General features: G+C 31.7%; 2 protein-coding genes across 2 annotated transcripts; one reads left to right on the top strand and one right to left on the bottom strand.

Annotated features, from left to right (window-relative positions):
* Positions 1-111: 111 nt before the first annotated feature.
* On the top strand, positions 112-16,183 carry LOC143080013 (uncharacterized). Its single transcript, XM_076255655.1, has 13 exons — positions 112-202; positions 2,337-2,418; positions 4,292-4,467; positions 5,747-5,926; positions 7,123-7,357; positions 8,039-8,109; positions 9,260-9,387; positions 10,307-10,482; positions 12,053-12,229; positions 12,468-13,073; positions 13,537-13,666; positions 14,213-14,303; positions 15,858-16,183. The coding sequence occupies exons 1-13, from the start codon at positions 171-173 to the stop codon at positions 15,901-15,903; spliced, it is 2,130 nt and encodes a 709-aa protein (XP_076111770.1). The 5' UTR covers positions 112-170; the 3' UTR covers positions 15,904-16,183.
* Positions 16,184-18,849: 2,666 nt separating this feature from the next.
* On the bottom strand, positions 18,850-24,051 carry LOC143080015 (uncharacterized). Its single transcript, XM_076255656.1, has 3 exons — positions 23,563-24,051; positions 21,202-21,450; positions 18,850-19,676 (listed from the first exon to the last, which is right to left on the bottom strand). Exons 1-3 carry the CDS (start codon positions 23,951-23,953, stop codon positions 19,048-19,050), a joined length of 1,269 nt encoding a protein of 422 aa, XP_076111771.1. The 5' UTR covers positions 23,954-24,051; the 3' UTR covers positions 18,850-19,047.
* Between the last annotated feature and the right edge of the window lie 648 nt (positions 24,052-24,699).

Raw genomic sequence — 24,699 nt, forward strand, 5'->3', positions numbered from 1 at the left:
CAGGTTTAATATTATTTTAGAATTTTAATCACACCTATGAAGAACTGGCGAAATGAATTACAAAAACATATTGTTCGTTTTACAATAAGATTTGGAATTTTTATAAATTCTCACTTTGTTTACAGATGGCGGCGAAGTAGAGAGATGTTCAAACTAGAAATCGACTTGTCATGATTTCTCAGCCGAGGCCAACTCCGAAAAGGTTTAGGCATACAATTTTGCATTGAATAACTTTTAAAAGCATCTCTCATCTCAAGCACAACACTACTGTTGTTAAAATATTTCATTTTATAATCTTGTTGAAACTTGTCTTGTCTGTCACTTTTAGTTTCAGAGAAAATATTAAAGATTCTCAAACTGTCAAAAATGAATGTTAATGCTTTAACCCTCTTGCTGCCGGAGGGACACATATGTCCAAACTGGCAGTGCCGGAGGGACACATATGTCCATGGATAAATTTATGCAAGCTTCTTATCAATGCTGTATCTCTTTCAATTAAAATACAGAAGAATAAACAGGGTCATGTTTTTCTCCAATTGGTCCCAAATGTAGTGGTCATTTTGTCGTGACGTCATATATCGAATGACGTGGTTGTTTGGCATGTTACGTCACAGACGTTGAGCTGTCGTATTTTCCGGCATATGAAATGCAACCTTGAAAAACGGTCGGCAGCAAGAGGGTTAAGTATCCTGAAATGTAACCTTGAAAAACGGTCGGCAGCAAGAGGGTTAAGTATCCTGAAATGTCACGTTTTTCATTTTTTTTGTTAGAAATTTATTCTACCATCTTTAACATATGAGTGCAATACACCTTAATGCTAATTGTCCACCATAATCACTGGACATCAAAAAAGTTCCCATAAAAATAATAGAAAATATCTGATGCCATAATGGAAAAGTGATTGTTGTATGACAACAAAAGTACAAGTGAGTCAGATCCTGTGGTCAATGGCAGCCCTCAATTTAGTCTACTGAAGTAACCTGGGTGACTTTTTAAAAGCTGATTGGCGACCAAAAATTCATAACTTGTCGCCATACACCTTATCGCTATTTGTCAGCCATTACAGGATATCACACAGGTTCCCGTAAAATTTTGACACCATAAACAAAATGTCTTGACGCCACAATGGAAAAGTGATTGTGTATGACGTCAAAAGTTCAAGCGGCCAGGTCAGCCGGGATTAGCGATATAAAGACTTTTAGAATATTGAAAATCTGTCAATTGGTAAATTTTCTGAAATTTTGCCTTGATCAGAGCTGAGTTTTAAAAAATGTCTGAGTGCTTGACATGTAACACCAATGAATACAATATTTCAAGTGCCTTTTAGAATAATGCTTTATTGCATCAGGTAATTGTAGATCATTTTTCGTTGACTGAAAATGGCTCAGATCTATCTAATGATCTATCTTCATATTTCCACACTCAGTTACAACTTTGACAATTGCATGCCATTTAAAAGAAAACCATTGACATTTTTAGATTGTGTTTATTGAAAGCACATTGTAGATCAGCAGTGTCTCGATTTCGACAGTAAACATGGTAAATGGATTGAAACAATGTCCCTGACCAATGGGGAAATCAATAGTGCTCCTGCACAAGTCCAGTGAGATTTTTACTAGACTGGAGCTTCGGACTACGGGTTAACCTTGCAGACTGTTTTAAAACATGTACAACGAATGTAAAATTAAATAAATTATGTGGTTAAATAATCTACTGTTTATTTATATAAACTATTTTCTACACTAGAACGCAAAAATCACTGAACAGAAACTTAATACTCTTACTCTGTATTTCACAACCCTGGTTGTTTAGATAGAGAAAAATGCAAGCATTCTGAAATTATTGCCTTATCACTGAAATTTTGCATTTGCCACTAAATTTTCATGTCTGGTGGCCAGTTGGCAACTACATTTCAGAGGCTACTTTGAGGGCTGAATCAGAAAAGACTTTAAAATAGCGATAAGGTGTAATTGCCATTATTTGGAAACTGTGACGTTATGTTCTACATGTATTTTGCTAATTATCATGATTATAGGAGTAATGAAGACCGTCTACAAAAAAGACAACTCTGATTGTCAATTTGGACATTTTGATTTGCCTTCATTGCTAACTCTTACTCACAAAGTATATTATAGGGACATTAGTTACCATTGGCAGGTCTAGATTTGTTTTATTGTTAAACCATACTACATAAAGAGTGGGTGTAACACCTTGTACAAATAGGGATATTTTAGTCCAGTTATAAATTGTAATACATGTAATAGGAAGTATGCATTTTAAAATCAATGATAGTATACTTACTGTTCTTTTATTTCTTTTTCTTTTTTATTATACAGAGATCCTTTCTATGTAGATCCACCTCCTAAAGCACATTACCATCCATCAGAAAAGAAAAATCTCTCAGAAAAACAGAAAAAGGTAGGAATAATCATACATGTACTTGTATTCAGTTTTAAAATATTTAAAGGTAGAAAAGTCTAATGAACAAAAAGTGTGACCAAAATGATAAATAAAATCAGTCTGCACCAAAAACTTTTTCAACTACTGGTCTGGAGACCAGTACGTATTCTGACATTTCTCTTATTGGCCCAAACAAAGTTTTGCAAAATCTTACTAGTCTGAAAGAAATTTTACTAGTCTGGGGCATCGGACTAGTGGCTAACCGTGCAGACTGAAACATAAGAATAAAGAATACTGCAATAAATTTGGAAAAATGGTAATTAGATGGAATAAATTTCTCTTAAACTGTTAACAGATCAAGAAGATAAGTGGGTATAAGATTGGAGATTTTTGTCTGCCTCCATATAAGTATATATGTCTATGATTAAGCACTTAAGATTTTCTAATAATATACATAAATAATTTAACAATATTGGCATTTGTTAGAGCATTTATATGTAATGTTATATATAAGTGATTAAGGTTTTATATATTACAGGGAAAGACCTAAATCAGGGCAATGGATTTAAGTTCAGAGTTTTTGACCTATTGTGTAATTTTCCATATAACTTTAGTATTGTCTGTTACATGTAGATCAGTATATTATTATATATATAATATTTACTTAGTATACCTTTTTACAATTATAAATTCTATTACATGTACATGTATTTGTACAACTACATGTAAGTGATGCATGAGTGTGTATCATATTTGTATTTACTTGTAATGTAAAGGGGTAATAAACACTTAAAGAATGAATACTTTGGGATATCATATTTGGAAATAAGGCAGTGACCCAACAACATAAAAAACAAAATACAATGTGAACCATTTGAGGTTTACTCATAGTTCAACAAGTTGCATGTGTCATGTGTGTCTGTAACAGGCTAAGATATATGAGTGCATGACTAAAACTAAATGTGAATAAAACAGAGACAAGCAAAAATCTCCCACCAACTACACACTACCCTTATCACTAAATGACATACATGTATTAAAGATATAACAAGATTGATGGATGGATGAATTGAATTTTAACATACATGTTGTGTTTAACATCCAGTTGCAAATATTACATGAATATCAAGACCAGAACATGTTTATGATTATAATTTGAATATGAAACCTTTGCACAAGACTGGCATACTGAGCTGCATTTTCAGATGCTAGTCTACAGAAAGAAATGTCTCCCATGACAACAGACAAAACTTAAGGCAGGATCTTAAGAACAGACAAAACTTAAGGCAGGATCTTAAGAACAGACAAAACTTAAGGCAGGATCTTAAGAACAGACAAAACTCATTTTCATACTCTTAATTATGATAAGTAAGAAAAATATGCAATTTGATGATTAGCACTTATTTTTCTAGGAATTGAAATTATATACTTTTAGTGATGCATGAATTTATATTCAGTTGTTTACATAAACATTTTGAGATAATACATTTTGATTAGGATATAGTGTTCTTATGTAACTTGTAAGGAGAAGTAATCAAAGGATTTTGGCAAACAAAATATGTGGGATTAATTTAGAGTTAAACAATAATAATCTTGACTTAAACTTTAATGTATATTTATTCTGTTGTTTACAAAAATATCATTTAAGGATGGTAATGTTTTAGAAAAGATATAAATATGCAGGTGCAGAAGTACAAAAAAAGGTTTAGTTTTGCAGAAACCTTAACATTTTTAATTTCATGTTTAACACTTATTATTTTAACATTTATAAGTACAGGTTGTTATTATATATATAAAAAAGTTCCAATTGAAATGAAAGTTCATATATATGTTATTGTTGATACTGGTTTAATGCAATGTAACATAATTTGTGTTGTATTTTTACTTTTAGACATCTATCAGTCCAATAAGATCAAGTACCAGAAAACGGAATGAAGACGAAAGACTAAGTTATAACGATGAACTTTTTTTAAAGGGAGGTAACTCATTCACACCGAAAGCTAACCAGGATGAATCTGGTTCTTCACATTTTGATGAATCATGGCCAAGTACAGATAGGCCACTAAGGTAAAATTTGGTGATAAAAAAGGTGAACAAAGATGCATATAACACTGATTACAGTCACACAGGAAGCTGAAGTAGACAAGATTATAAAATAGACAGAAATATAAATAAACTTCAGTATCAAAATAAACCTGATTTTAAATTTAATGAAATACAAGAACATTATTACATAATTGAAGATATATCCTGCTGTGTTCTAAACTGACAGAGTAAGATTTTTCATATTAAATGCATTAACTAGTTCTAACCGGCACAAATATCTTTATTAAAACAACTTTAATGCCTTTTTTCATTATTTTTTCTCACCAAAAAAACGATTAAATACCAACAAAATTTTGGAGTGAAATGATAATCACTGGACTCTGCTGTCATATTTTTGCTGCAACTTTTGCATCTAAAGTCAAGTTTGTAATGTTCAATATTTCAGTATAACAGATCTAAATTTAAGTTTGTAATGTACAATATTTCAGTATAACAGATCTAAATTTAAGTTTGTAATGTACAATATTTCAGTATAACAGATCTAAATTTAAGTTTGTAATGTACAATATTTCAGTTCAACTGATCCAAAGTTAAGTTTGTAATGTACAATATTTCAGTATAACAGATCTGAATTTAAGTTTGTAATGTACACTATTTCAGTATAACAGATCTAAATTTAAGTTTGTAATGTACACTATTTCAGTATAACAGATCTAAATTTAAGTTTGTAATGTACATTATTTCAGTATAACAGATCTAAATTTAAGTTTGTAATGTACAATATTTCAGTATAACAGATTATTAAATTTAAGTTTGTAATGTACAATATTTCAGTATAACAGATTTAAATTTAAGTTTGTAATGTACAATATTTCAGTATAACAGATTTAAATTTCAGTTTGTAATGTACAATATTTCAGTATATCAGATTGAAATTTAAATTTGTAATGTACAATATTTCAGTATAACAGATCTAAAGTTAAGTCTGTAATGTACAATATTTCAGTATAACAGATCTAAATTTAAGTTTGTAATGTACAATATTTCAGTATAACAGATCTAAAGTTAAGTTTGTAATGTACAATATTTCAGTATAACTGATCTAAATTTAAGATTGTAAAGTACAATATTTCAGTATAACAAATCTAAATTTAAATTTGTAATATTTCAGTATAACAGATCTAAAGTCAAGTTTGTAATGTACAATATTTCAGTATAACAGATCTAAATTTAAGTTTGTAATGTACAATATTTCAGTATAACTGATCTAAATTTAAGTTTGTAATGTACAATATTTCAGTATAACAGATGAAGATCATCCTTTGAATAACATAATATTTCAAAATGGTGGAGATAAATATGCGGATTTAAAAAAAACATTGCAGTTTCCAGAAAGGGATCCTCCAGCAGACAAAAGAAAAGAAAATCTTATGTCGCAGAATGGTAATATGAGGCAAGACAGTTCTTCAACGTTACAAAAGTAAGTGTTATAAAAATGTACAAGAGTTAACCCTTTCAACGCTACACAAAAAAATAGAAAAATGGCTGCTGCTGCTGCATTTTTTTTGTGTTCATTCATTAGAACAGTATATTCCTTTTCAGACTGCTGTATCTTTTTTATTGTAAGAGATACAGAAAAAGTTGTTGCATGAAAAATGCTCAGGAGAGTATGAACTGTAATGTTAGGCAGTTATTTCAGTAAAATTTTTATCAGGTTACCTGCATTTTCAGGTAATTAACAGGTAAAAGGTGTAATTTGTTACATTTGTGTTGAATTTTGAATAAAAACTACTTTTCGTCTTCATCTAATTTGTTTTTTTTATCTGCCATATAATAAAGAAAACACCAATTGCTCGATTCCGTAGCGTATTGCACCATACACAACGTATTATGTAATCATGGCACAAATCAGTGGCTCCGTCCTCAAAATTCCGTTTTCCCCCCTTTTTTTACGTCTCGTAATGATCGATCAAATCATATTTCCCACACGAATTGAATGTAATAAACACATTTAGATAACAAGAAACCTTTTAACTAATCCTCGTCATCAGTTTCGCCATAGAAATGCTGAAATATTTCCATATTTACAGCTTCGTTTCCGATTTCCGCCATTTGCATTTGTCAAAATATTTGTTTTTATTTTCCTTCAATTTTCCTTCTACTGCATGATTTTACAATAAAATTGCCGGGATTTCAAGCGCAAATGAGACCTTGCATATCCTCGATTCATACAAGGAAAAATTAGAGAAGACCCGAATGAAAACCGAATGGTTTAAGAGTCCTTATGAAAAATCCGTTGTCATCGCGGCATATGCCGCGAATAGCAGTGGCGGACGGCGTATGTCATCGCGGCATATGCCGTGTATAGCGTTGAAAGGGTTAATACATTGATTGTATTATTAAATGTCAAGCAAGCATGAAGATGACTATTTTCATAAAGTAAAACTTTTCCCTGTACTTTTGAAGGCACTTTCCATCAGTGATATTCCATTGAAGTTTTTAAAAAAATGGAATATCTTGTAAAGTTATTTTTAACCACAAAAGAAGTGATACTATTTTTAAATTGTGAAATTTGGACAGTTCAAAGAAGTAATAGTTTTTTTTCTAAAATTGCTTAAACATGATCAATATGAATTAAGCAAGAATATATTTAATGACCTTATACTTGAATTACAGATATATTGAGAGATTTCGGTCAGGACAACCAATGAGTCGTGAGGAAAGACAGAAGGCCTCATCATCTGCTCAAAGAGATTTTTGGTGGTTATCAGATAGATCTTATGCTGACAGCTCCACACCAAAAGAAGACAGTCCTGGTGCAAAAAGATCAAGACGTTTTACCCCACATTCTCCCATAAGCCCATACAAAGGTCATGATAAAGGGTGTGGGTACAAGAAACCAGAGTTAAAGGTTAATATATGGAATTACAACCTTTCAAAAAGTTATACTATTTCACATGTAAACACTGGGTATGTGCATAATGTCTTTTAAAAGACACAAACCACCCATGATATAAAATTTTCATTTTCTTTGTAGTACTAACAATATTCAAAGGACAAAGCAACTACACATTGGTGCCTATCCTGTATGTCAATACTAAATTAAAGCTGATCCATATATAAGTGTACAGCAACAAAATAGCTATAATAGCAGTACAGACTTAGTTTGTCATTAGGCCAAATAAAAATATATGTGTGGTTCTAGTTACCCTACCTTCCCTATTTTTTCGTCTTAAAAATAGCATACCCTAAAGATTTTATTGTCATTTTTCATTAGGCACTGTTAAAGTCAGAATGTTGCTCCCATAGACTCAATGTATTAAAAAAGAAACATAAAATTAAAAAAAAATTCCTACCTACCTACCCTCACTTTTTTTTAGATGTAACTGGAACCACACGTACTTTTTTATTTGGCCTTATACGATTTTTTTTGTGTCAAAGTGTTCAATAACAACAATAATCAATTGGATGGATACAATATTTGATGAAGTTTAAAAAATACATTTGTTATTACAGTTATACATCTTTTACATTACCATGTGCAAATCAATGAAATTTACAGAAAATCATCTGAATTGCATTTTTATTTCAGGACTTGGCTCCACATACATTAGATGATACAACTAAATTGTTACAGGAGAAAGCTGATAGACTACTTGATAGGTAGGATATTACATTATTTAATTTACATATAATTTTTAGGCTACAACTTCTTAAAACTAGATGTGTCAATGCGACATAATTTCGCCAAAAGTTAGCAGAGTGGAACAAAACTTAAACTTGATCCAAAACTCATCATGGTTAACTCACATACCAAAAATCAGCCCAATATCTGAAAGCGTTTTGAAAAAAAGTCCATATAACTGATTTTCAACAATTTATCAAAGTCCAAAGCCCGTAATTTTGGCAAAAACTAGGGGAGCGGAACGTAACTTAGACTTGATCTGTAACTCATCATGGTTAACTCACATACCAAAAATCAGCACAATATCTGAAGGCGTTTAGAAAATAACTCTGTATAATGGTTTGTTGCGTAATGACAGAATTTCGGAATTACGGACAAGGGTAAAACCATATGGCACCGACAACTTCGTTGTTTGGCCATAAAAAGAATATAAAACCATTTAATGGAAAAATTCATGTCCTTAAATTTATGATGTTGTAATTATGTCAAACTTTTGTGTCATTTATTGCATTGCCCAGCAGCAAGCTGTACCTAACACATAGGAATTACCTCTATGTTGTGTTGTCATGTGCATCTCAATATTTTAATCTTCATTCCTCGACAGACAGAGACAAAATTTGCATATATTCTTCTACAGGACATAAAGTTGTGCAACTTTTAATAAACTATTAATCTGAGTATATTTTTGGTTATTAAAATTTTAATATTTAAGAAATGATTACTGCTTATATTACTCAGAAACAACAGTCAACACATACCTGTGCACTCCTTTTAGTTTGTAACTTCATCACCACAAATTGATGTTATTTTAACAGTCTTCGCTTAACCTCATGCAGTTTTCCAGCTTTATTTTCAATTTGTTATTTTTTTTCTTTGTTGGCTAGTCCACAGTGGAAAATTTTTGATTATACTATCATGCCATGAAGCATAACATGATAGTTTTACAGGTAATACAAAATATATTATAACTATAACCTAAGCAAACATGTACATGTACTTAAAAAAAAACATCAAATTTCAATGTTTTGTTACTTATAGCAGTCTGATATGAAGATGCTAACTTGTAAAATTAGAATACTTTTGAAATGCTGTAAATAGTATAAAGCTGTATGTATAAATGTATTTCAGTGCCAGCAGTGTAGCTTCCTCAGATCCTATTGTTAGTACAGACGGACTTGGTAGTTCTCAGTCCTTCAGTTCCACTATATCTAGTGTAGAAGAACAACCATATAGACCTTATTTTGCTAGAAAATGGGGTAAGATTCATTGCTATAATTATATTAAATTTGAAATAGTTGCTTCCGCCACCAACCTCAACAACATAGGTGGTTAAATTCATAGATATACTAGATTTACAGGAAATCTAGTTCATTGCCCAGCAGTAACATTAAGCATGAAACTAGTAGCAATTGGTACCCACAAATAACAGTAAATTTACATTATAACTATTTGAAAGGCTTTGATGAAAACTGCATAAAGTTCTCAGGATTTTTGCTGATTGAGGGAAATATATATGAGCATGTATTATCACACATATTAGATTTTGTGGTTCTTACAAGTTCTTCATCCAAGCTTAAGCCTATAGGAAATTTTAGTTTAGTTGAACACTGAACTTTGAGTATGACCTCTGACCACAAAATCCAGGAAAATTAGTACCCCAAAGACAAAAATAAAGCCACAGTATAGGATACTCATCAATTGCCTTGGTTTACGCTGCTTTAATGATATATCTCACTGCATTCTCACTACAATCAACATAAGGGAACGGGAGAAAAAATGATATGGTGTGTATTTATTCATGACTTTAAGTTCTAAAAACATGGATACGTGTCAGAAACTAAACTAAAAGATAGCATTGAGCTTGGTTGTCATGAAACTTCAGTAATATGTGAAACTTTTCCCCTCTTCATAAAAACTTCCAGCAACTGTTAAAATGATTAACAGCAAAAATATCACTGTTCATAAGAAATTTCCTCAATTCAAGTATCATTTTGAATATTGTTGTCATTTGTACAACCTCCCCAATCATAACATTTATTTCCAATGTGTATGTTGATATTATAGCCCATTACTCAAAGAAATGATCATGTTGCTTCCCTTAGTAATTTTGTAAACACATGTTTAATACCTTCCCACATTTATGCAATAAATGCAAATACTACTATTTTATTAAAGATAAACAAGAGAAGCCATCTTATCAGATTCCTAAGCCCCAAGGGAGACAACCCACTGGACCAGAGGAGGATGTTCTCTATCAATGGAGACTGAAGAGGAAGGTAGAACAGGCCAGAGATAATGCTTCAAAAACTCCTGCGGTCAAGTTTGGTTATAACAATAAATCTCCTGGACAGGTAGGACAAGAATGAATCAAGAAAGAGTTAAATTTTGTGTACCCACCTTTCATTTAAGACATTTTTACTTTAGTATAATGTTGCCTGTTCTAAATAAGACATAAGGACATTTTATGTGGTTAAATTCTATTGTTTGTGATGTTTAGTTTAAACATATTTATTTATAGTGGATTGGGAAACAAGTTTTGCAACTTATATCAATCCCTTTCCACTTTGTTGGTGCGAGTGCTGCCTTGTAGCAGCATTAGCCTGCTCTTTTTTTAAATCTACAAGGGTGTCTTTTACGTGTAAGAGATATGGCTCTCTCTTAACACGGGTCAGCCATTTATCGTCCCCTTCTGATGGACTATCATCCTTTCCTCAAGACCATACTCGCAAATGGTGTCATGAGAGAGCCGAAAATTCAGTCCATGAAATTTTAATCACGGAACAGGAATCAAACCAGGAACCTTTGTGTTAGTGGTCCATTGCTCTAACCACTACACCAAAGCTCGTTTGTGATGTTGAGTCATTTAGGCATTAAGTCAGACAGGAAAAAGTAATAAAAATATGTGCTTTTTCAGGTAACTAAAGAGAAAACAGTATATTATTTTGTGATTAGGTCAGTTTAAGGGGAATTCCTAGGGTACCACAGGTCAATGAAATTTGGTATGCATTTGTATTAGAATTCAATTTGGCAAATATGATTTCCATGGAGAATATTTGTTCTGGCTCTCTTCTTAGTCATGGTTTAAGGACTGAAACTTTTGAATAGCTTACATAATAAAGTTTGTGATTATGTCATATGAAAGGGAACCACTTGTGACCTAGCTAATGGAAAGTCAATGAAATTTAGTATCGGTTATATAGACATTGACATTTCTAATTTCAACAGATTTTTTTTTTTTTACTCTGCACCTTTTATTGACTTTGTATGTTTTGCATAGTTTACGTTTTCAAGTAGCACCATTTTAATTTCAATAGTTGTGTATTATACCTGTACTATCAAAATTATGTAGATGCTATCTGTATGCAAACAGGTTAGATTGTTAGTCTGAAAGTTATTTTGGATATTTCAAAATGTAATGTGTCTATATTTTATAGAAATGTGGGGTATTAGAATCATGAGACACATAATACACATACGGAAAATAACCTTGTTGAAAGTGAAATCAAATAACATACCCCAGTCATGTCAAGACAAGAATCCTGATTTTTTTTTTGCCCCATTTATGGGCATTATATCTGTGGGTCCGTTTACGTTTGTTTGTCCGTCCGTTCGTTTGTCCATCCATCTGTCCAGCTTCCAGTTGCACTTTTTGGTCAAGGTAGTTTTTGATGAAGTTGAAGTGCAATCAACTTGAAACTTAGTACACATGTTCCCTATTGAATGATCTTTCTAATTTTAATGCCAAATTAGAGTTTTTACCCCAATTTCAGTCCACTGAACATAGGAAATGGTTGTGAGGATTGGGCGTCCGTGTACTATGGACACATTCTTGTTTCAAAATCTAAATTATTCTTCCATACAACCTTAGAAAATTGAATAATAGAATTATATTTTAACTGACATTACAATTTTATTGAACAGAAAGAGATTGATCAGAAGCTAGACGAATTCAAACAAAGATTATCTGGGAGAGGTGGTCAACAAAGTCTACAGACTGATGATTATAAAAATCCTAATGGAAGATACACAAGTGATTCACATTATTCATCTGGTACTGTCCAGTTTACTCCTGCTCCACAAGTCAAAGGTCACATACAGGTACTTCATCTCACATGTCCAATAATAAATTAAATTAAAAATTTCTAAAAATTGTGATAACATTGATATGTTTCAAAAGTTTGTTCAATTATTGTGTTCAAATGACTAAATATGGATGTTTTTTTTTAAAGACATATTTTTATATGATTTTATACAAAGAAAGATAGATTTGAAATGGGTAAGAGAAATTGACTACTTATTAGATTATTTTAAATGTAAAATATATTTTATTTTATAGCATTCCCATGATATGCCAGCTGCGCCACAGAAATCTTTTCCTATTGCTAGTCCAATGCTTCTCCAAAAAGGTGCTGATGAAATAGAGCCTCATTATCATTTAACATGTGACTTGTTGCCATGTTCTCATCAAGGCCATAAAACTCATCAACAATCTCAGAATGATTTTAAGAGAGGCCATGAAGCAAATTCAGTAGGAAATAATTCTAAAAATGCCAGTACTGACAGTAAAGTCTCAGAAAAAGATCAAGATATAGATAGTGATAGATATAAGTTTTTACAAGCTGAAAAACCTGATATAGAAGAGAAAGTAGAAAGTGAAAGTAGGACAAGTAGGTCAGGTGATGATGAACAAGATAAGAAAAATGTGACTGATGAAGAAAATGATTCTTTTGAAACTGATAAAAGTAGTAAATTAGTAGAAAGGGAAAGTAAACAGAATGTCAGAACTCAAATTCAAAAGGACACTGAGTCAAAGGTGAAGAGGAAAATAATTAAAGACAATGAAAAAATAACTCAAAAAGAGGATGACAGAAATATTCCAACTTTGAAAAAGTCAGGAAAACCAACACATTCCAAACCTGTAGTGGATAATGCCATTGGACAGGTACATTATCATTACATAAAGATATTATGAATGATTAACTCAACTCTTTTAAAACAAAGTTATTATGCTCTTTTATTTTAGAATACTATGCTGTTTATGCCAACATCAAAAGTCACCAAAAAAATGTACCAGTATATAAGGACTCCAAGGATGGGAGGAATTTTTGGTTTGATATGAAGGCAAACCTAAACATTATTTTCCATTAATTGAAATATTTAATGTTTGTGCATGTACATATATTTGAACATAACGTGACACATGGGGGTATACTTTCATGAGACAGCAATAAAATGTTGAAAAATATCAAAAAGTCATCAAGAGCAATAGACCTGTGTCTTTTCAAATATGAAGTTCTATATCTTCTAACATCTATATTCCATTTGACAAAAACATGACAACTACTGTATGCACATACATTCATATTTAAGTAAAGTTCCTTGATTTTATGTTGATTTTTTTTCAGGTTGTTAAAGACAGATTATTTAATATATCAACCAGCACTGTTTTATCCAGTATTGACAGTGAGATTTCTTCTCCTCCTAGACGACCAATATTTACAGTGGACAGTCAACAACAGAAAGAAGAAAAAAAAGGTAAGTGATTTAGGGTCCAGCTATAATTTCAACGTGGAAGCTAGTGCACCATTTCTTGTATATATTATAGCATAATTTATACGATTGACATTGTTGCATACAATTTTTAATACTGTCTGTCTTGAAGTTGATGGGTTTAACTACTTAAATTTAAATACAGTTAACTCTCTTTGTCTCGAACTCGGTTGACTCGAAATTTTGGATGAGTTGAAGTTTTCTTATGGTCCCGAACTTTGTTCCATATAAATATATGTATTTCGACTCCTGATGACTTGAAATTTCGATTGACTCGGACATAATTTACAGTCCCAAGGTTAACAAAAGCATTCAAAATTCATTATTTATCTCGAACTTATACACATGTGTCAAAACATGACCTCAGGGATTTAAATGAATTGAAGAGTTAACCTGACAATAAGTCATAAAATTGTAACAGCTTGATTTTTTCACATTTTTGCATCAATAATAAAACATCTCATCAGTTTCTCATTTGAAAATAATCCAATAATCAACATTGATATAATGATTGAATGATGTCTATTTCAGATGATTCTTATGAATCGGATGGAGAATACCCTGATGATCAGCTATTACACATGTTACGACAACAGAGGGCCCAGTATGAAGAACAACTCAGGTAAAACTAAATCCTAAGGGGAAAAATTGATAACATGAACTATAAGAAGATGAGGGTTGTACATCAATGAGATTGCAAATAAACAAACCTAAAGATAAAAAGACATTATACAAATTAAAGTGAAACTTCTCTAAACTGGTCCCTCTGAATACCAGTTCTCCCCTCATACCCGCCAGGTCAAGAAAACCTACTAGTTCTCCCCTCATACCCGCTAGGTCAAAAAAAACCTACCAGTTCTCCCCTCATACCTGCCAGGTCAAGAAAACCTACCGGTTCTCCGCTCATACCCGCTAGGTCAAGAAGACCTACCAGTTCTGCCCTCATACCCGCCAGGTCAAGAAGTCCTGGCCGATTTGTATTCCATTTAATGGTCATGTAACCTTATAAAACCAGCCATCCCTTTAAACCCGATAACTGCCAGTATTTTCATATTTGGTTAATCAAAATCAATAAAATTTAACTTTATAAAACTGACATGTCTGAAATCGCCAATCTGTTTTTTATGATACATATAATATAAAAAACAAAAATTCATAGTGGAAAACAATTTTGATATATGTTTAAACAAAAAAATATTGAAGGGAATTAACTCTTGATTTCAATTTTCAACAAAGTGATCATTTTCCGAGGTCCAATGGGTGGCTGGTTTGAGAAGATTCACTGTTTTTACTTTGTTTGTTATCAAATGAACAAAATTCCATCATTTTATTCCGCATAAAGTTTTTTAACTCACCAAATGTTGTATATAATTTTCAAAAATAATTTGTATCTGTTAAACAGCAATAAAATTTCATTTAGAAAATTAATGATGAAAATTTGATTAATTATATGCATGCAGATCTTTTAAAGGTGGCCCGCGGGTCTAAATCAAAATTTTATTTTAAAATAGGATTTCGCTATATTTTTCTACAAATGAACTTTATCTTATTCTTGATAGAAAAATAAAATAAAAAGATGGGGTCACTGTTTATTTACGCTTACAATCTGCCTTCGAAAGAAGAATACATTTTTGTAAAGTTTCTTTTTTTCTGTTGAACTTACAGGAGAATAAAAGGTAATATCGAAATAATAAAAGAACTAAATTACAGAAATGGCTTAAATTTTACAAAAGTTTAGTTTAAGTACAGTTTATTTGAAAATAATAATAAAACATATAGTCACCAATGAGTTAAATAAGATATTTCAATTAAAATGCCAAAAAAATGGTATTTTTGCACCAAAGGGAGATAATTATGGAGCTTTTTCAATGATATATACATTTTAAAAGTTAACTTGGGCCAAGACAAATTGATTTTTTTTAATGATTTTTGTACCATATGATAAAGTAACTACTTAAACAGGTAATAAATAAAATTTGTAATGAAAAATAACTGTTTATTTTTTTTCCAAAATTTTTATACCCTCTAGCCTCCTTAAGTCAATTATATTAAGCACTGCATATCGTCAATAAATTTGAGAACGGAAATGGGAAACGTTTATTAAGCATGGCAATAAGAGAAAATATCACTTATTTGACTAATAATGAATATAAATTTTTTTCTTCTTTTTTAACAGACATATCGATGACATGCTAGCAAGATTAGAACCAGGAGACAGTTAAGATTACACAATATTATATTGTACTTTTTGAATGAATCTACAGATCTAAATCTATTTCTAACATCAGAGAAGTGCTATCCAAGTCTGGAGAATTTATATATCAGCTTTACAGAGAAAGATGCTTGCAAAATTGGAAGAATAGGACAATATAAAATTCCAGTATTTTTATACTATTATGCAATGGAACATCTTGTTTAGGTCTGAATATTTGATAGCCTTTTCTATTTGTATTTACTAGTAAATTTGTAATATATTTGTAATAAAGCTATTTATTTATTTCATTTTTATCTTAACATAATTAAGGTGCAAAAGGATAGTACCAGATATTACAATAAGTTGTTGTCTTAAGCATTTTTGCACTTCTTCTTTGAGTCGAGGTTTGTTGTCACAAATATGGAAGCTGGTATAATTTAGTTACAAAACAGCTATGGAAACTGCGTGAAAAATGGCTTAGCTGCTGTTCTTATTAATAGAAGGGGGAATTAACTGATCAAGGAATAGATGAAAATCCCTATAAAATTGGAATATACCAGTGTATATCATTTTTGGTTTAACCAAAAAGTATCCATTCTTCAGTAAATATTTTATTGATAAGATTGTTTCGTATCAGATTGATAACTTTGTTTTAGATTTTCAAATTCTTAAAACAAATAAGCACAATTTTCTATTAATATGAATTTATGATCAGCAGCTCAGACAGGCTGTTTGGGCCAGGTGATCTAAAAAAGTGAATACTTAGTATAAAAGTGATACCTAATTAGTATAAAAGTGATACCTAACATCCACATATTCCAACATCAATCTGAATTCCGATAACAAACAATCTTATTCAGAAGACTCCTTATACATACTATAAGTATTTTATTGTAATTATATTACAAAATATTGATCCCATGATGCTAGTTTTACTAGACTTGCAATTGCTTTACATCTTTTAGGGGCAAAAACTCCAATATAGTTTTAAAATATTCCATACATGTATGAGGTATTAGCAAAAAAAAGTTTGACTCCTTTGTTTGTTTTTTTAGTCTGAGTGATCATGTTGGTTGATAAATCCAGACGAAGTCACAATCTGCATAGTAGACATCAGATAGATGAAGTAGACAAACTTTGAATGGTTTCACGCCATTCATCTGTTTTAAAGAATATTTTTAAATATAAAATTTAGAATTAAGCACACAAAGTGATGGCAGTAGCTCACATTTGAGCCAAAAATATTTTCCAGATTATGTTAGTTTATGTTGATCATTTGTTTAACCTGGGTTACACCACATTTTTGTGCCTGTTCCAAGCCAGGAACCTTTAGCCTTTTTAAGTCTTATATTTTTTAAAATTTTAGTTCATTTTGGAGTGTTTTAGACAAACAATAACAACCCATTGTTGGGTTGCTGCCACTGAATTTGTTGTATTTGGAGTTGAAAGCATAGACAAACCAAAGAATTTAAATCAAAAAGCACCAAGAACAACACAACATACTGAAGTGAAATGTAGCTATGGACAGCATGAATGTCTATCAAACTTTTAGTGGATAGAGAAGGGTAAACAGTTCCTGCTATACACTGTAAATATGGCATTGGTCATGCTGTCCATTACATTCAACCTGGTAATAGCTGTAAATTAGCAGTGGAACATTATATGTTATTGCAAGGGAAATGAAATGATGGATCATTTTGTGTTGACGTGTAAAATTTCTGTAGTGTATTCATTTATCCTCAAGATTTCCCCTCTGTGTATGTTCAGGTCTTTTTAGATTTGCACTTCTTTTCCCCATTTCTTAGTTATCAGTCAAACTTGAGCCACTTAGTTTTTAATCTAGGATGCTGGAGTAATTAGATTTTCTTTTCCTTGCTTGAGTGAATATGGTTACATTTCTTAGTTACTAAAATATGAGGAATGAGTGAGACTTGGGATTTAGATATGTCATGGATAAAACATTTTTTTCCCCAAATACAATATCCCCCTCTTCCACCAGTTTCTAACTCCTGGTTCAACCTAAAAACCTGTCAATTTTGGTCCCCCTTATCACTGTCCTACCGCTCAGTAAATGTAACATGTTTAACTCTGCCACATGTATATGTATGTCCCAAGTCAGGGCCTGTTATTCTGTCGAAATAGTTTATATCTGTTTATCAAAATTGGTTTTTGTTTGATAATTTTAGCAGAAATCTGGCTGTTGACACTGGCTATTGACAATGTTGGTTATGTTGGCTTTGAATTGTTTCTTGTTTTGTCATACCAGGGCATGTTATAACATCAACTGTTGTATGATTTTAACTCCTTGTTTATGAAGCCCATACAGTGCCCTATCTACAGTCTACATCCTCATGCTTTGGTCTCTAGTGAGTAGATGTCTCATTGACAATCATACCACATCTCCTTTTTCAGATATAGATGTATGGTGGCAACTTTGTTCAATAATCATTATTACCGGTAGCTATCAGTCTGACTACAGATACACTGTATATTTTGGTAAAAATCTGTCTCATGGTTTTCTTAGATTTTAAGCAAATGTTTGAGGTGTTTCAGACAAAAAATTATTACTGACATATGTATTGATATGCATCTAAGTTGCACGTTTTTTTTTCAATATGCATATTACAAAAAAAAATAGATCTTGCACTAACAAGGTTAAATCAATGAAATTCTATGTTTGGTGTCAACACTCCATTAGGATATCTCCTAAAAATTGGGGGGGGGGGGGATAATTGACACTTGGAAAAGTTCCTTACAGTTAAATTTCTTCATTTAAGAAAAATCAAAATTTAATTCTATTTACTTATTTTTTTTACTATGTTGTAAAAAAAATTGAAACAAACAGAAGTTCATTTTTTTAGCCTTATTCAACAAACAGTAAATGAAAAAAATATATTGTTAGACAAATGCCACAGACAGACATTTTTGTTTTTTGGAATATTATAAATACAGGAAATCATAAACAGTAAGTTGCTACAATTTTAACATTTTTAATTTGCATCAAAACCATTATACATGTAGTATAGAAAATAAATTGTTCATAGCTGTATATAAACAGGCATTCTTTTTTATTTATATTGTGCTTGAATAAGAGTAAAATATAACTACAGTCAACAAGTTTTGGATAATCTGAAAATGTTGTTGTAGTCTATTATGTTTGATATACTGTACTTCAGACAGTTTTCTTTTTTGTAAGATTTATTTTTTCCAGTATATTAGGAACTGGGAAATCCTTTGAGATTGTAATAGTCCTTTTTATTTCTTGTATCTGTTTGTTATCAAGTCCTAGTGAAGCTGATCCTCCAAATAAAGAAACATGGGCTGGGGTAACTGCTGGCCTCAATGTGAGATGGTTAATCAACATCCAAAGGGTGACAACTGAGGATATATTGATTGTTGCATTATGGTTTGCTGGTAATTGTTCATTCCATAATGGAAGAGGATCACCACAATTTCTGAAAAATATTTCATTCACACTATCATACATATATACATCAAAACCTTTTTCACTTATAGCAATTGTTGGTATGAGAGATACAAAGCTTTCACTGTTGCTGCTGTTTTGTTCTTGGATTGATGCTTGGTAATATGAAAAAGTAATTGCTTGTGCCGAAAACTGACGAATACTTTTCATATGTCGTAGTGATGAAAGTTCATTTTCCTCCTCAACTAGCTGTTCCTCTTCTTCTTTGAATTCGTGGAAGGCTGACATTTGATTGACAGGTGACCCTGAAAGACCACAAACACCACCATTTGGAAACACTAGTATGTCTGGCTTTCCATACCATAAAGCTGTAGTTCCTGTTTAAGTAAAAAAACCACACCAATTGAATGTTGTTTTAGTCATGTCTTTTTATAGAAACATACATAAAACAGGAAAATGTGGAAAAGAAATTGTTAAATATTCTTATAAAGCATTTGGTATTTCATGCATTATTTTTACTTAAAATTGCACACACAACTTGCTGCAATGAATGGATTATTAGTGTTACTGTCCACCTATACCAGTGCAATGAAAATTGTAACAAAATTGCAATTTGTTTTGTCAAATCAAACAGTTCAACTAATCAGAAATATATTACCAACTACTGTAGAAGAACCACAGTGAATGCAAGTCTTCAAAGTGCAATGTGATAAAATAAATCAGCTTTGGTACTATTAAAACGTGTACTGGTAATCCTGCTACAATTGTTTGCACCTGTGCTAAGTCAGGAATCTGATCTTCAGTACTAGTCTTTGTTTCTGTGGTTTATTCGTGTTTATCGTTTTTTATATAGATTAGACCGTTGCTTTTTCCGTTTGAATGGTTTTACACTAGTATTTTTTAGGGCCCTTTATAGCTTGCTGTTCAGTGTGAGCTAAGGCTCTCCGTTCAAGACCATACCTTGACCTATAATGGTTTACTTTTATAAATTGTGACTTGGATGGAGAGACTCGAGAGTTGTCTAATTGGCACTCATACCACATCTTCCTACATCTACATAGTACATGTAGAAACAATTTTATAAAACTTAAATTTCACTTCATGGCTGTTATGAAATTGTTGCCCTAACTTTTTAAGCGTATATTTATTGTTAATTTGTAATGAGCCATTGTTATGTAAGATAGTAAATTTTTAATTAATATAAAAAAATGTAAATTTTATTTTTAATTACATGTATATGTAACTCATTTAAAATGTTGTTTTTTCTAAATACATGCTTCATAGTTATCTTTGAATTAAAATACTAAGTAAAATACAAAAATGTAGATTGATCAAAATGTGTTTAAGTGAAATTTTAACAAGTTAAAAGAATATTTCATATAAATCATAAGATTATCTCCCCTTGGAACCTTTTTTTTAACAACATATTGTAATTTTACACGTTTTAAAGAATATTACATGTTTTTATTCAAACTAACAGATGTCTGATTCTTTTAAATATAAAACACTTTTTTGAAGAATAGTAGGAAACTAAGTTGGGACATTGTAATAAATAATTTTGAAATGATTCATTCTGTAAATGAAAATCAGGCAACCAACAATCAATTAATTACACGACTCATTAAAATAATAATGCAAAGACAATTTTTTTGACTCACTTCATTTCAAACCTCTGTGTCCTTCATAATGTAAGTATGCTTTATTTTATCACAGGAGTTGGTTAAAATTTCTGATCAATTTTTCTAATGTAAATGATGCTGATAGACAACAAGTGATAGCTATACATGTGGCTCATTTAATTTGGACCTCTGGTCATGTTGCTTAAAATATTATGAAAATCACTTGTATTATAAAATTCCTATGACATACAGCCATAAAACCAACTGGGTAAAACAGACTAACCAATTCCTGTATTTCCATAAAATACTGTTCTACCACAGCCACAGGGACAGGTTACAACTTTATCAGGAACATCATTGGACATTATATATGGTAATGGGATAGAAGTGTCTGTTAAACCTGGATCATCACTTGGAAAAACCAGTTGTGACAGAAGATGAATTGCCAGCAACATGGATATTTGCGACTCTGTAAATTTTTTCCTGTCTCTATGTTCTTGTAATGCTTTACGGAGACATTTTTCATGGTAATCTGAAAAAAAGGAAAAAGCTTATTAGTAAAGCATGATATTTCATATTTACACTTGTAGTAAGTGTAGATTTATTGTTTTGCTTGACACAGTTACATGGTGGACACAAATAATAACCTCTGACACAGAAATACAATGTATGTTGGACCTGCAACAAAACTGCTAAAATCCACTTGTTAAATAATTTGACAGATAAAATCCACAGGCACTTGTCTCAAAAAAAACCCTCATTGGAAAGTTTCAATGTTTTTCTCCCAAGTCACCCAGTTTGAATAGAATATTTTGACATTTTGCTGTGCTCTTGTATTTGAGTTAAGAGCCAACCAGAGCTCACGACATGTTGACTATGGTAGGCTCTGGATGTCTTTTTGAGTATGACATTCATGCCCTGCATTGTCCCATTACTTTATATAGACAGCCTTGCAGACAACGTGGTCTATCAAAGTAGCTCTCCTAGCCTTTTGTATAGTCAGACGAGAAACAAGATATAAACTGACTTAGCTTGGTATATACATGTATATTTAATATACTAATATAAATATAAAAAAGAAGATGTGGTATTATTGTCAATGAGACAACTCTCCACAAGAGACCAAAATAACACAGAAATTAACAACTATAGGTCACCGTACGGCCTTCAACAATGAACAAAGCCCATACCGCATAGTCAGATATTAAAGGCCCCGACATATTTTTGTTTACTTTCAGGTTTATCTATCTACATCTTTATGGAATCACCCCTGCTTTACCATTAGTTGTATAGTGCTGTTGATGTTGTTTTTGTGTGGAATTCATAAAAGAGTTGTGGCACCATCAATGTATCCTTTGTATAATGAATTTTAAAACTTTTGACCTTTGTTGTCAAGTGGTCAAGGTAAGTGTTTTATAACATTAATGTATAAAAGAAAACATGTTTTACTTAAGGTCAGTGGCAGATCCAGGGGGGAGGGGGGTTGGAATCCCCTCCTTTTTTGGACGATCAATGCATTTGAATGGGGAGATATAGTTGGACCCCCTTTGTCCTGGGTTGGGAACCCCCCCTCCCTTTTTTTAAAATGGCAGGATCCACCCCTGTAAGGTACATGTATATGGGAATACATTTTTCTTAGACAAGTGTCTATGATAAAATCCTCATTCTAACATGACGTCCTTCAAACGCTTTGAATACTCACCCATGGTAATATATGAATATATTGCCAGGGCTATCCTGACTGTACTCCCACATCATATGCTTTTTTATGAATAAGGTACTCGACATCATAGAAAGATGACGTAAGAATATAAGAATTTTACGGGGAAATACACTCTTGTGAAACCGAAAATCATCACAACAAGGAAACGTAAACAAACAATGCTAAAATCTGGTATAAGCCAAATATTTTAAACATATAAACATTTAAGTAAATTATCATTTAAATTCATCCAAAACTATATAAATACATTAATGAAAATAGTTTAAGCACGTTAGTTGCTGACTGTCTGTCATGTTTGCTTTTGAATACAATTATGCATATCATTTTTATGTAAATTTAAATGAAGATGTTAATTTTCCCATTTTAATTCTTTGACATGTTTGTATGCTGGTACATACAACGTATGCATGTATTAATGTAGATCATTATTGAAGGCTTTCTGGTAACCTACATGCATCAATGGTGGCTTACTGCTTTCTTTTTTTCTAAGTATATTGTGGTTAGTTGTCTAATTGGAAATTGATATACATATATGTACTAACAATGAATTTCATATAACAGAAAGGTTTGACCTCAACAGCAAGTGCTATCTTGTGATTTGTGTGAAATTTAAATTTGTCCACAAACATATTAAAGCATACATTTGTAGTTTACATTTTCAGCTTGATCCTTTCTGAAATTTTGAATATTGACACTTAACTCAACTGTCATAGTCATACTGTGACACAAGTATATATAACAAAACAAAAGGGGTGAACAGGTATAAGGGGGAACTTGGGAACAGTATACCTATGTCAATATATATATATGTTCCAGCGGCAAACATGGGTTTATCTTTAATTCCTCTTGTTCTACTGGGTGCACGACGACTACAGCTTCATGTACACACTTTCACAATGACTTTTCAATTATTCAAAATACCTTTTTTCCACAAAAAATTAAACAGTGGAGCAAGTTGATAGATTCTTCCGAGGCTTTCACTGTCGCTTAACATATGAAACCCATCTGCAAACAAGTCTTTGAAATTCACTCTGTAAGATATATAGGATGACATTAAATCTTCTGGAATGGATTCTGGATTCCTCAAATTTCCATTCTCATCAGCCACACACTCGACAGGTTTGACAATAGCCTCAGAAAATGATGTCCCTATTGTATAATTATTCAACAGATATGGACTAAATTGGAAATCTTGTACTTTTGAAAGACATTCCTTCATGGAATAATTTGACATAAACCGTTGATGTTGTAACTTGAACAGACCAAACATATGGCGTCGACACACATATGCGATGCCAAAGCCAAATACCATGGTGCTGTTGTTCTGTCAATGCCTCCAGTGGTTAAAAACTACTGTCTTTACCATATTTTCTTTATTTACAAATCGCAGTTATGGCGGGTCAAGGGGACTTAACTCTGGGTTAATCTAAAGACCCATAAACTGCAATGTACCTGGGGTCACAGGTCAATATACTGAGTTATACCTGAGACTACTATAACACTGTGTTATAGTAGTCTCAGGTTATGCGATCTAAAAATGTGGCACAAATAAAAATGAAATAAATATTATCAAACAAAAGCCAAAAAAGCGCTTTATTCTGTTTGAAAACTTTTAAAACAATTTACCAGCCAAAATGTTTTAAATTAAACATGTTTATTTCGTTCAGTTCAGTCTTAAATACAACCAAGGATTTACATATCCTTGATACAACTCTTGACTGTACAACCTATAAAGTATTTACAAGCGTTTATCTCTTTTATCAGGAAAATATATATAGATATTAGATATACTTTTCCCAACCGTTTAATAGAATAAAAAATTACAGAGCTCTGAATTCTGAAAATAAAAGATGACTGAGATAGTACAGATTCTAGGACTGTGACTTCATTGGCGGATCCAGGGGGGATCCGGGAGTTTGAACCCCCCTTTTTTGGCAAATCAATGCATTTGAATGGGGATATATACTTACTTATAGTTACTTATAGTTGATTTCCAGTACAGGATCCCTCAAGGTTCCTCTTCACCAGACTCGTAATTTAATGTGTTTCTTATACTAT

The sequence above is a fragment of the Mytilus galloprovincialis genome, chromosome 6 (genome assembly GCF_965363235.1).
Source record: "Mytilus galloprovincialis chromosome 6, xbMytGall1.hap1.1, whole genome shotgun sequence".
Taxonomy (NCBI): domain Eukaryota; kingdom Metazoa; phylum Mollusca; class Bivalvia; order Mytilida; family Mytilidae; genus Mytilus; species Mytilus galloprovincialis.

Coding starts and splice junctions, on each gene's coding strand:
- LOC143080015 (XM_076255656.1), bottom strand. CDS start 23,953: ATGGTATTTGGCTTTGGCATCGCATATGTGTGTCGACGCCATATGTTT. Junction 21,451..23,562: donor TAATTTTTTGTGGAAAAAAG/GTATTTTGAATA, acceptor CCTTTTTTTCAG/ATTACCATGAAAAATGTCTC. Junction 19,677..21,201: donor TTATGGAAATACAGGAATTG/GTTAGTCTGTTT, acceptor TTACTTAAACAG/GAACTACAGCTTTATGGTAT.
- LOC143080013 (XM_076255655.1), top strand. CDS start 171: ATGATTTCTCAGCCGAGGCCAACTCCGAAAAG. Junction 8,110..9,259: donor GCTGATAGACTACTTGATAG/GTAGGATATTAC, acceptor AATGTATTTCAG/TGCCAGCAGTGTAGCTTCCT. Junction 13,074..13,536: donor TGGATAATGCCATTGGACAG/GTACATTATCAT, acceptor ATTTTTTTTCAG/GTTGTTAAAGACAGATTATT.